Source organism: Thermobia domestica, chromosome 9 (genome assembly GCF_964235325.1).
Source record: "Thermobia domestica chromosome 9, izTheDome1.hap1.1, whole genome shotgun sequence".
Classification (NCBI taxonomy): Eukaryota; Metazoa; Arthropoda; class Insecta; order Zygentoma; family Lepismatidae; genus Thermobia; species Thermobia domestica.
In genome coordinates this window covers 12808372-12822576 of record NC_137462.1, presented here as the reverse complement: position 1 = coordinate 12822576, position 14205 = coordinate 12808372, and the positions used below count along the sequence as shown (strand labels likewise).

Below are 14205 nucleotides of genomic sequence, written 5' to 3'. Positions count from 1 at the left end.
TTTGTCAATTTATCAATCTAGACTTAAAATAGACAACGTCAGTATTAGCCGATCTAAGAACTCAGATCTAAAACTGGCAGTCAACATTAGTAGATTTAGTAATTTATACTTCAAGTTAGAAATGTCGACCTTAGTCCACCTATGCATCTACTCATTCCGCTTTATCTAACTTAAAGGTTTTTTCGATCTCAGCTTGCGTCAAGTGAGCTTTGTAGTGGACAAACACCATGTGTGTGAGTTTTCTAAGAGTTCTCCCATTTCCTTCCACTTTGTATTCCACTGTTTCATTCACTTCCCATCATCACCGCCTCTTTTAACCCAGCCGGCATAACTCGAAGTAAAACTTAAAAAGACTTTCATTTCATAAGTAAAACTTTCATTTCATAAGAATAGCACGAACTGAAATGCCCCTAGGTACTTACAAAGATGACAGTGAATGTGTTAAAAAAAACTGTGCATATAAAAATAATAACAAAATAGTATCTGAACTATTCAACCTCTACGTACTCCTCAGACAAGAGAAACGAAGAAAGAGAAAAATTTTTTAAAAATGCTGAAAATATTCACTGTTAACGAAAATTTGTATCGCTTCAAGCGCCATGTTAAACAATTATTCTTCTGACGTGAATATCAAACCATGATGATTTGTTTGTTGATATTGAACATACATTTTGCCTATATTTACCCCTGGTCTCTTATCTAAAGATGGCCTACAGAGTATCGGAAAACTTACAGTTTATATTTTGTGAGCGTATTTAGGTGTGCAGAAAAGCATATAATTGGTACTACACACCAAGCTAGAAATAAACTCATACACTGACATGCACATACATATATTAAGAATGATTTCGCAGATTTCGACGTTCAAATTTAGTGACTGTGTTTACTATAGGGTTGCCATATTTAAATAATGAAAATCCGGGACGCTACTAAATTACGAGAATCTTTGAAATGCTTAAAATGAAAAGAAGTGTTATATACTAATTTACTTTCTTCCATTAGATAGAGTTGTTCAAGTATTACGTAACCATATTTTTAGTAATTTTAGTAAACTTTCTCCTCTCTAGTTAAAACAGATGATTTACTCCCTACCTCTGCTAAACAACTTTTTTTTTTTTTTTTTTAAATTTTCAGGATCTGTTATGTTTCGTAGCTTTTAGAGTCTGTTTAACTCATGCAAGTTATGATATTTCCTTTCACACGTTTTATCTGTTCATGTTGTATTCTTTTCTTTTAAGAACAGTTAATTCATTAGAAGTATGTTCTGGCGGCGTTCGGTATCCTCAAAGAATTCCTTTCGTTTAATTTTTACTTTATTTCTGTTATTTTCAACAAACTAACAACTCAATAATTCGTATGTATGCCAATAACTTTTCAATTGCTATACTTAAAAGGTTGGAAAGCATATATATATATATATATATATATATATATATATAATTTTGTGAAAAAAGCAAACTATAATATTCCTCTCCTTTCTTTTTCGCTGAAACCCGGGACAATTAAGCGTCCCGAGAAATATTTTCGGGACGCAGATCTTGATTCTGTGACGGTCCCGGATTTTTCGGTCGAATGACAACCCTAGTTTAGTAATATTGTAACACTGTAATTAGTCCTACTTAATTATTCGTAAAAAAAAAAAAGTCAATATTTTTTCTAGACATACTTTCTGGGCCCGAAGTTTTCCTGCGGACGCTCAATTCCTTCAGAACAGAAATTACAATCTTCGAACAAAGTATCGCCCACATAAGTTAAAAATGTATTATTATTATTATTATTATTATTATTATTATTATTATTATTATTATTATTATTATTATTATTATTATTATTAATAATAATAATATACCTTCCGGGACTTTGTGTTTTTTTCTTTTTTTATGAAACACTAGAGGCAATTTCATCATGTGAATTGAAGAATAGAAGGGACACTGTACTTCGAGACTTAATTTGGAAATATTCTTAAACATATAATTCAGTCACATACAAAATGGTTTGTACAGGTTTTGAGAACCTATAAAAAATGAAAGGTTGACTACCATGTTATTTTTTTATTATTATTATTATTATTATTATTATTATTATTATTATTATTATTATTATTATTATTATTATTAATAATAATAATAATAATAATAATAATAATATTAATAATAATAATAATAATAATATTGCTTGCATAATATAGGTATAAGGGTACCAATGTATAATACAAGAAATAGATCAACATTAGTTCCTTTGAATCCGAAATCTGTAATTTTAAGAAGATTGACCAATTCTTTTAATTTAGTTTAATTTATTTTATCAATATAAAAGCATGAATTTTAGAGCTTGACAAATATTATTTTTACTATTTATGACGACTATTTTGATACTAAAAAAAAGGTATTAATTTGACAAGGAATTATTAATCCGATATTATTTTACTTTATTTTGTCATTATGTTTTATTGTTTTAGTATGTAGCTTTCATTGTATGTAATATATGTTTATCTCGCCTGATAAAGTGCTGTATTTTTGCCGTTAGGCTGTTCATGGCACAGAAATCATTATTATTATTATTATTATTATTGTTATTATTATTATTATTATTATTATTATTATTATTATTATTATTATTATTATTATTATTATTATTATTTAACATTGCTCTATCTGTCTAGTTTCAATGATGAATATTTCTCGATCTTAAATCAAAATTAAAGAACAAAATAGCCATTTACAAAGTATCATTGTCTCTATGCCCAAGAGAAATGTATTTAAATTGGCTAATTCTTTGAAAGTACGTTCACAAAATAATTTGTATGACTTAGTTATACATATTTATAGAAACAAAACTACCTGTTTTGTTCCAAAGATTTCTACATCAAACACATTCTTAATTTTAATTATTTGTTTTCGTTTCATACAGTGGGAAAAAAATAACAATTTGATTTAATAACAGTTAATCCTTGGAAAAATTCTGCCTAATTTTAACTCTCAAGCTCTCTAAATGATTTCATGTCAAAAAAAAAGAAAAGAAAAAAGAAAAAAAGAAAAAAAGAAAAAAGAAAATAAAATATTCCGTAGTAAACGTTTCCTGTTACAATTTTAGCAAGATAAAAATCTTGATCGAACTGTTAGGCTGCATGAACTGTGTAATTTGTAGGCACGCAAACGTTTATAAGGTAATCCTAATTAATTGTCAGCAGTTAACCTAAGGCATTGATAAGATTAATTGTCAATCTCATATTGTAATTCATGATAACTATCTCAAAATTAGCCACGGAAGGTGATAGGGAAGTATGCTAGAAAGATTCAATTTAACTAAACACATACCTATATATATATATATATATATTTAAACACAAGGCAATCCGTGACAAATAAAATACGTACTGAGTAGATTACAGGTATAACAATGTAACCTGCAGCAAAACAACTCAACTTCCAGTACCGATTATTCTTCTTTTTCTTCCCTTTTTTCCGCAGCAGAAGCTCGTGAAGTATCGAAACATTGTGTATTCTACAATAAATACCATCTACACAGCAACTAATAAAATCGGTCAATGTGACTTCTGTGAAGAGTGTTCCAGGAATACGTCACTTCGCAACTGAAAAGTGCAGAACTCCGCGCAACTCAAATCTAAGGTGGGCACAGAAACCTGTTTTCTATTTTTAAACTGTCAAAAAAACCGGTTTGGTTTTCTATCAAAAGCCGGTTTCAGTTTTAAAACCGTCCGGTTTGCTATCAAATTCAGTTTCGGTGTTTCAAAACTCGCTCAGTTTTCTATAAAAAAAAGAAAGAAAAAAAAGACAAAAGAAACAGAAAAACCAGTTTCAGATTTGGAGAAAGTCGAAATGTCGTTTTTTTTATTTTTATTTATTTATTTATTTTTAGGTTTTCGTTTTTTCTAGAAACTGGTTTCAGTCATCGTTATTTGAATCCTGTGTCAGTCGTCCATTTTGGTTGAATTTTTCCAGTTTTCCTTGAATGTTGTATGGTAACTTTTAAATTTGAGCTTTGGCCGCCGACTTTGTGGTTTTTGTCTGGAACTATATTAATAAATACCGTAAAATAAATAAATAAATAAATAAATAAATAAATAAATAAAACATCAATTTTAAATTTCGTTCGATTCTTCAAACATCTTCAGGCAATGACAACAGGATTAATTTAAAGGATTATATTGTCAAAATAAAGACAAATTTAAAATTTTTGGAAGAATTTACGCGATTTTGAAGAATTTTAATATTGTTTTCAATCAAAAGGAAAAATGATTTATTTCTTCTGATTTTTATCCTGTAATACTTGGATTTGATATTTTTCCCATATCATAAAGAAGATTAAAGGTTTAGCCCATATCATGAAGCAAAACTTACGTAAAATTGAAAATTTCGAAAAAGAACATAATAGGTCATAAGAACACATTGTTTCAACTGTCATTACAGTATTAGGAATCGAATTCTAAAACTACAACTTACACCATCTGCTTTCAAACCTTTTTCACTGTGATTAGCATTTAAGTAAAAACTTATGTTTACGTATATTTTGTTTATATAAGACAATCTACAGTACATGCACACAAACTACACAAACGAACAAAATAGAAACACACTTACCATCTGGCAATGCCCCCAATGACCACATAAAATCTAGAAATTTGGAAGAAAGAAGAAAATTATTCAATAAACCACGAATTAGTTGATCATTTTAAAACGCTAAGTACGGTAAATGTTTTTTTTTTATGTTTTCGTGTGTTGTCAAGCAAGAACAAGTACGTAGTACATTTATTTCTGATTCGAAGTTCTAAGTGTTTTTTTTTTTTTTTAATTTACAACATTTTTTTTATTAGTGTGAATTTTACATATGGATTGTAAAATAAAAAAGAAGGTAAGTTGACTTTGCAACGTTGTCTTGGTTACTATTTTTACGCTTAGCACACGTTTCTTTTTTCTTTCTTTCTTTTTCTTTTTTTTTAATCTTCAGGTGAAAGAAAACCTACATAAAACATCCATGAAATTTCATAATTCACCTGACACTTTTTCATCTACTGATTTCTTTTTAAATATATATATTTCATGATGAAAGTGAAAATTAAAAAAAAAAACAATATATTCTACTAGAGAGATTTCTTTTGAATACCAGTCAAATCTGAGATATTTCAATTTATTACAAGTAAAGGTTAAGAAAATTCTTACGAAGCTACGAAAAAAAAAAGTCTGTTAACTTGAGACTGAAGCAATGAAATAAGGTACAAAGCGTATTATCTAAAACATAGTGAAGATTATTTATTAAAAAGGAGGAATATTATTAATTATCACCCTATAATAAGAAAGCCAATCAGAGTAAAAAGGAGAGAAAAATATGTTAAAAAGTATGTATACTGGAGATATAAAGACATTGTGCTGTATGTATATTATTCACCTGGAAAAAAAGCAACAACTAATATTCAAAGTTTCCAAATGTTAACCAGGATGGTGATTATTTAAAAAAAATAATAAATACAAGCCTGGAATTTTTTTGGAAAGGATAGGAAAATCTTTTTTATCTAAATTACTAATCTACTTTCTAAACTATTCACTACAATTTCTACGATCTATTTCTACTTTTTTTTTTTCTATTCTACGCACACACAGAGACAACAAAAGTATACTTAAATATTTTCAAAATGTTTATTGTATAATAAAACAGATGGTTTGTACAAGTCGCGCAGCCAATGGTATTTTTTTCTTTTTTTTTTCTACACAATACATAATTCAATCAATATATTTTCGTTTGAAAGAAGCATCTTTATATTGGTTGTTTTGCTTTCTTTGTTTTAACAAGAGTCCAAAAAAAATTGCTTTTTTTTTTTCAAATAGCTCAGCAGCGTTCATGATGGTTGGCACAGCACACTATTTGACAAAGCTTTCACTTACAGCTTTGCTTCATTTATCTACATTCGATTATGTATATATATGTATAATATATATATATATATATAGTTTCTCTTTTTGTTCACATATCTTACAACAATAACTTACGTCAACAATTTGAAGACACGGGGAGAAACAACAATGGTTAGAAAAAATCTGCTCTACACAATAAATGCTAGAAGTAAATATTAATAATAAATATGTATAAGATATATATATAAATATTTACATATAATGCAATGTTAAAAATGGTTATTTCTAAAATAACCCATGTTCCAGCAAAAAAACCCTCCATCACCTCGAAGAAGACTCACTGTAGATAATCTATGTGACGAATACATGATCAAAAATGCAATACAAGACAAAAAATATACAAAATAAATATATATATTTTTATGTCTCTTTGGTACGTTAAAAAATTATCTTACTATGATTTTTTCTCTTTTTTTCTTAGTTAAAAAAGAACTAGTACGACTATTAAAGTACTATATATATATAATGATTATTATTTCTTATTTTGCATAGAACGCAATATCCTTCATGTTCATTACGAGAAGGTTCATAGCTTTTATCTACAAATATAAAGGCAACTGCTAATAAAAATAGTTTTCAACTAGTTTTTCATCTTCACTAACAATCTAACTAGATGGGAAATATTTATATATATACTGTGTTTATAGATATGTATAATTTGCATATAAATATAAAAATCATGTATATATTTTTATAATAATAATAATAATAATAATAACCTACCATAATACTACAGACAATTCTTACTGTATCTTTGATTTTGATGACTATATTGAATCAGTTTCTTGATAGTGAATTTCTTTTTCATGTTAATTAAACAATAAACTACATTTATTGCAAAAGTTTTCTAAGAAAAAAAAATATAGTAACAAAAAAACATGCCTTCTTCCGCCATCACTGGATGCTAGATATATATTTTCCGAGGAAAAAATGGCCACTTCAATGTCCCCGAGTATTAATTAATTAATTTATTAATAAGTACATGATAAAGAGGATACTGTTTTGATCTTCTTTTTAATAAATATGCATACACTTTTTACGTATACATTCAAACGACGCACACACCACACATACAGGAATATCTACCTATCTATATATATATATACGTTAATGGATAAATTATGAAATTTCATGAAACTGTTTGTAAATAATACGTTTTATCTTTTTATATACAGATAAAATAATATAAGTTGTTTATATTTAGAATTTTTTTTTAAAAATTATTTTTTTAAACTATATTTTTATCAAGACAGGAATAAACTGTACTAACGGGATATCAGTAATAAATTTCACAATTATGGCGAATTAACTAATAAAAATAATACTACAGCTTCATTTTTCAAAACTATAATTTCCTGTATAAAGATACAGAAAAACAGTTGGCGTAACTGCCTATTTTCTGAGCCTAAGCCTGCTCCAGCGCCATCCTGTAGCGATTAGCTGAACTACGTCGAACTTAGCGGCGACGCCCTATCCCTAAATGGCGCAGCTTTCTAGACTTAGTGTATAAAGTTACCTTAACATCTTATAGATTATATACAAATCGTTATAGGCACAATATGTTGACCGAGTATCAAATGACGAATCAGTCATCACGTTATCAAATCGATACTCAAAACATTACTTTTTTGATGACAGCTCTATCTAATATAGTTATTTAATCTATGCTAATAGTAGATTGACTCGCGCTACAAAATTTTCCTGACTTAAAAGATAAAGTAGTTTCTCATATACAATTCATATATAGGCATCAACTTATCACAATGAGGGCATTTAAAAGTAATTTTTCACTGCGAGAGACTGTGAAGTTTGAACAGCCATTAACGAAATAGTAGCTATTAAAGAAAATTTATTTTATTGACACTATCTATACTTATATTCAGAGGTGTTATTCTAATTTTTGAACAACTGGTTATATATATATATATATATATATATATATATATATGTGTGTGTGTGTGTGTGTGTGTGTGGAGGGTGGAGGTGTAGAGAGAGAGAGAGAGAGAGAGAGAGAGAGAGAGAGAGAGAGATAGTAGATGGATAGGCAGATAGATATATAGATAGGTATAACTCTCTTAGGGAACAAATCATACAAGATAGACAAAAGCATTTTTTTTTTTTTTTTTTTGCTAGATACGACAAATAACAAGTAAAAACCTAATACAAGGTGGTGTGATGAAATTAGGTAGCACTGCGAATATCTTGGAAACGTACTACCCAAGGTAGATGGTTGTTAAAAAATATTAGAAAGATCTTAATCCAGCAATGGATCGACAATTCTTGATAATGGTATGTATGCGTTTCAAATACAAAATAACCCTTAACACTACATTTATGTGATTCCAGTTCTTATTCTTGATATCTGAGCATTTGAGATTAAAGAATAAACACTTATACCTTGTTCTTAAGATCATATGTTTAACCCTGTAGCTGTAAGAATTTCAAAAAACAAAGATAGTTAAACTAAACTTTACTGTTCCTGGATATAAGTGGGTAAAATTTACTGTCATGTCCAGATATAACAAACGGTTCTGCGAACTCGAAACATTTTAACAACCGGTTTTAGTGAATCGGTGCGAACCGACTGAATAGCACCACTGTTTACATTACTACAATTAATATGTTGTTTAGGTGAAATAAAAATATTTAGTACAGAACCATAACTTTCACCTACGCATCTCAGGGTTCATAATTTTAAATTCTTCTTCCTCTAATACTTACTTCTAAAAATAATCTTGAAACTAAAGAGCTGTTCAGTTAGTTGAAATCGCAAATATTTTTATTAGCAGAAAACTTAAATAATCTTATTTTCAACGTACTATGCATTTCTTAATATTAGAACGTTTCTTTTTAAAATTTTGTCATTTCGTGTAAGCAAAAATTAATTTCCGTTTATATTCTGATTGTTCACACGCTAAAACTACAAAAACTTACACACACTACGATACAACTTTATCATTTTTAGCGAGACAATATAAATATATATTTTAGTCAACAAGAATTTTAGGAAAACAAAATATGGATTAAAAGATTGCGATTTTCGCCAATAATTAGTTTTTGAATCAGAGGCCACAACATTTTTGAACGGGCCCCTAAATCGAGTTTTCGTATTTTCTACGGAATAACCAAATCATACTGAGTTAATTAATAGCTTGGCTTTCGCTACACTACATAAAATTGTCCAGATAATAAGGTATACATTTTTGATTGAAATATATTGGAACTTATGATCCAAAAAGTATTTCACGTTTTGCTAAAATAAATAAATAAATAAATAAATATTGAGCAGCTTAGAATTTGAATCTATCAAGACGTACGAAATAAATTTTGATACATTTGTAATTCTCATATACTAAATAATTTCACACGTATAAGCACAGTTTATTCCCGTTTGATTGTTTTTTTTTCTTTTAATTTGACAGATTTTTTACTAAAACAAACTAAGTTCAAATTGACATTTATGAATCATTAAATTTTAGGATATATTTTTTTATATGAGATTTTTTTAGAACCTGTAATAATAACAAAATGATTAAATAAATATATATATAAATATATGTATACTGAATGAAGTGACAACACTGAACACATGTTATTTAGACATTTATATATATATTTATATATATATATAGTGTGTCGTTTTACGACTTTCTCCAATGGGCATTGAACTATTTTATTATTACAGAATCTATGTGTGGACGAGTACCACGTCACACCTACAATATGCATGTATGTACTATGTTTGATAAACAGATTTTAATTTCTTTTTTATTGGTGATATTTATGATAAACATATAAATAACTACATCTCTCTTACATTCTAAATGGATACTGTGATATGAGGCAACATGTCAATAGTAATATGATTCTAAAGAACATTTTCTGTTACACATATTAATTAATATATTTATATATATATGTGTGTGACATGACACAAAAAACTCTTGCATACCTTACACTCTACAAATATATTCGTAAATAGGACATGAACTGGAACAGTGGTAGCAGTTTTGGTCCTCACTATAAGAAATGCCTTTCCTTTCTTCCCCAAATAATTTGTTTTCTCTTTCTTTCTGTGTGTAAATATATAATTTTGATACATCGTAACAGAGTAACAGTGACAGTCTAAACTCTACAGTTGTACCTGCGGTTTTTGTTTTTCCGTTTTTTTTTTTTTTTGTTTTTTTTTGTTTTCACTGCAATGATAATCGCATTTTAAAATTATAACTGAAACTGGTTTTGTTGAGGTAAAAATTCTTAAGAGAAGTCGCATTTCGTTTGGTCCAACTTTGCGAAACAAAACTATATATACAGGCTAACCACAAAGTCCTTTTACTCTTTGATAAATGCTAATGTTGATTTCAGCATGATGGGACATTTGCTCATTATACCCTCGCTATACACGAATATCTTACGGAAGTTTTTTCCTGGGCGTTGAATTAGTCGTGGTAGTCCGGATATGCCCGCACCACTTGCCTGACCACCACGAAGCCCAGACCTCACCCTGTGATAATGCGCTATGGAGGTTCATAAAGGGCATCGCTGCACAAAACCGTTACGATATTACTGCGGAACTGACAGAAGCTATGAAATAAGCTTTCACTCAAGTTACACCTGTAATACTCCGCAAAATGTCGTACAGAACCTGGAAGAGTATTATCCTTTGTCATAAGAATGAGGATCGACAGTCTTGTCGTTTGGACACCTAATGTTTCCGATCTCAATAAAACTTCTCGGAAGCATTGTTGTTCATGTCATTCAGCTCTTTCCGTGTAGTTATTGACGTAGTTTAGTGGTTTATGTTACTTACTTTTCAGGGCTAAGGGGACTTTGTGGTCAACCTGTACAAAGAACTGTAAGATGCACCGACAAAAATAAAATTAATGCCAATTTGCATCAGAAGGGGATATCAATATTTTGATCCTCAGTTTCAGCAAATACCTATTACAAATCTCTTAAAATTTTACTTAGTACACCATTCGTGAAGTTACGATGTAAAATTTACAGTAGCTTCCACCAGATTTTTTAAAAACAAAATCAACTTACTATTCAGTTAATTCTGGTGTTTATAGTCAAAATTCATTAGGTTGGGCGGATATAATTTTCTTCAGACTAATTATCTACTTATAATTATAGAATAAGTCTGGTGGCACTCATGACAATGCGAATAAACATTTCAAAACCCTTCGTAATGCACATGATAGTTATCTAAATGGCAGTTTTATAAGTAATTATTGCTAAAAAATCTTCAATTACTATATGTAGTATCTCTAAAGAACGAATTTGTACTATTTCCTGATTTTAAACTACAGTGAACTATTTCGATTTTTTTAAAAACTAGTACTAGTTTCGTTTCTCTAACTTTCTTTCTCTTTAAGTAGAAGAAAATGATCACAGTTTGTTCCAAGAAGTACAAGTATGAATGACAGCGCAAAAAAATTGTTCGATGTTCTATTTCGATTTTTAGAAAAAAATAACAATTAAAAAAATCACGTATTGCCTTTCACAAACCGCTCATATCTAAGCCTAACCTAAACCAACTACAAGATTTGATTGACTTGAATTTTCAATATATTTTTTTAAAAAATATATTACTTTATTGGTAATGCTTGCAATGCCTACAGATTTCGCACAGTAACAATTTTTCAGTGACGTTCAAGACATAAGCATCATTTGTATACTATTTATACTATCTTTGAATCTGTCAATAAGTTAAGAATAAATAAAATTTAACCAAAGCATGACTATACCTAGTTATACTAATAATTACATGTGTTTCAGACCAAAACATTAACAAAATACAAGATGTATAAAAAAAGGACTTTAGAACTTTGAAAACTTATATTGATTTACTCATTTATCTTACAGACTTAGTTTCGTGTCGCTTTGTAGCAAAATACACCAAGTTTTGACTCACGTAGTACACTAAGTTCAGAAACAAGCCACCGCAAGCGCTAGCGGCAGTTGCAGCAAAGATGGCTGTCTTTACTGGTCCCGAGCTTGCTAGCTGTGTGTTTTGGTTTGAAGAATCCAAGTCTGCGACAACTGTGCACCGTAACTTTCGTACAAAGTATAGTAAAAGATGCTCCTAGTAGGCCTACTATTTATCAGTGGCATAAGTGTTTTATTGAAACTGGATGTTCGATAAGACAACAACAAATCTTCAAGTCGTCCCCGTACGTCTGAAGACGTTATAGAGCAAGTGAGACAATACATTGTGAACAGTCCAACAAAATCAACCCGGCGTGCTTCTCGACACCGTCCGTCCCACACATGACAGTTTGGCGTGTATTGAGAAAACGGTTGCAGAGCTCATAGTTAGGATCTACCTCGCAATTGAACAAGTCACAGCTGACATGTTGCAGCGGGCAAGAAATCGACTTCAGATGGATTGTGTACAGTATCACCAATGGAAGTCACATTGAACCTCCATTGGCGTAATATAAAATACTTGGTGTATTTTGTTACAAAATGACACCAAAACCATGTCTGTAAGCTAAATAGATAATAAATCAATATGAGTTTTCAAGGTTATACAGTCTTTTAGATACACCCCGTATTAGTAACAAATTGTGTTACAGTTTCGGAAAGTTATCGTTTATTTATCAGATATATTATCTGATGAAGGCAACAATAAATTTCCGAAATTGCAGCACAAGTTTTTATTAATATATTCTTAGTGCTCTGGTTTGGAACACAAGACAAAAGATTTTGGTCAAATTCGAATAGATCTATTTATTCTCAGTCTTGCAAAAAATTTGAATTAAACTTTTAGTTCGATTTGCTCAGTTTGGATGGAAGTAAATTAATTTTCAGAACAAGGAGTACGTGCAAGTGAAAAATGTTTAAGACTTTATTATTATTATATTGCTATAGGAATATATGTTTAATATTGTTTAATATCGAAGAGTATTAATTTAGTAATGATTCTTTCTTGAACTTCTGAAAAGTTCGAAAATAATTAATGTACCATGTTTAAAAAATGTCAAAATTTCGTCTAATACTTGAAAATTCTGAACACTATCATTTGTAGATGCTGCTGTTGTTCGAGAAAGGGATTTTGAAAAATATCACATATCTACAAACCTACTAATATTCATTATAATTAAGCTCACAAGTAAACCTTACGTTTGGGTGAATCGAGTTGCTGACTGAGACACATATGAGAAAGTAGTACAAATGTAGTCAGTATTTCAGTGAAGTTGTAGGTGCGAAGCTCCAGGGGTTTAGGAGATACAGCTACCAGAACATCACATGGAAGTACAGAATAGTCTTCATACAGTTGGAGGTAAAAGCTCTGTAAGACCTCTTGTAGCGACAAAAGGTGAATAACAATTATATGGGTACATATTAGGACTAGGGGGAAGTCATATAGTAAGGGTATACCTGACGGCGGCCATCTTGAAACCCGCCATTTTGAATTAAGGTTAAGTTTTTAAAATAGGAATAGGGTCATGTGATACATGATTTAAGGCGCAAATTTAATCAGAAGAACAATTGTGACGTTAATTTTGATTTACGCGCAATTGGTAAAAAGTTACAGGGAAATTAAATATTGTTGCAGTATATGTATTAGTCCTTTACCCCACCCTGTAAATTTTGTGTTAATGATAATAATTAAATAAAAAGCAGGTGGATAAATATTAGGTCTATGGTAAGAGTTGCCTTGATGGCGGCCATATTCAAATTCGTCCTTTTGAATCAGACAAAAGTTTTAAACAAAACGCATAACAGCGACACCTTATTAATAGCAAATTTTACAATAATTTCAACGGTATAACCATTTTTTCTTAATTATTTAAAATAGTTAAAATAAAAATTATTTAAAATTAAATGTATCGCTCCTTAAGACTACTGCTTTGACGGAATTGTTAACGCAAATGTGTCAAGTCTAACTCGATTGCCTTTGTCAGATGTGCTCACTGTGAGCAGAGCATTTGTGCAAGTCATGCACTCTTTTCTGAACTACATATTAATTGTACTAATTGTGGAATTTCTGGAAGAAAGACCCAAGTCCAATTATGACTCAATTCCACTTTGGTCATTTTTTCCTTAAATTAGCAACTTGTTTATGCGATAACAAATGCTGGTTAATGATAAAGCAAAAATGGTTATACCGTTGGATTTATGGTAAAATTTGCTATTAATAAGGTGTCGCTGTTATGCGTTTTGTTTAAAACTTTTGACTGATTCAAAATGACGGATTTGAACATGGCCGCCATCAAGGCAACTCTTACCATAGACCTAATATTTATCCACCTGCTTTTTGTTTAAT

At 29.7% G+C, this 14205-nt stretch overlaps 1 protein-coding gene across 3 annotated transcripts in view; it reads right to left on the bottom strand.

Annotated features, from left to right (window-relative positions):
* The window catches only part of Rbp6 (RNA-binding protein 6), a 1467626-nt gene that overhangs the window by 126297 nt on the left and 1327124 nt on the right, over positions 1 to 14205 (bottom strand). For all 3 annotated transcript variants that reach the window (XM_081770618.1, XM_081770619.1, XM_081770620.1), the window contains exon 10: positions 4602 to 4634. In XM_081770618.1, coding sequence (XP_081626744.1) covers positions 4602 to 4634 — 33 coding nt within the window. The remainder of the gene's footprint in view (positions 1 to 4601; positions 4635 to 14205) is intronic.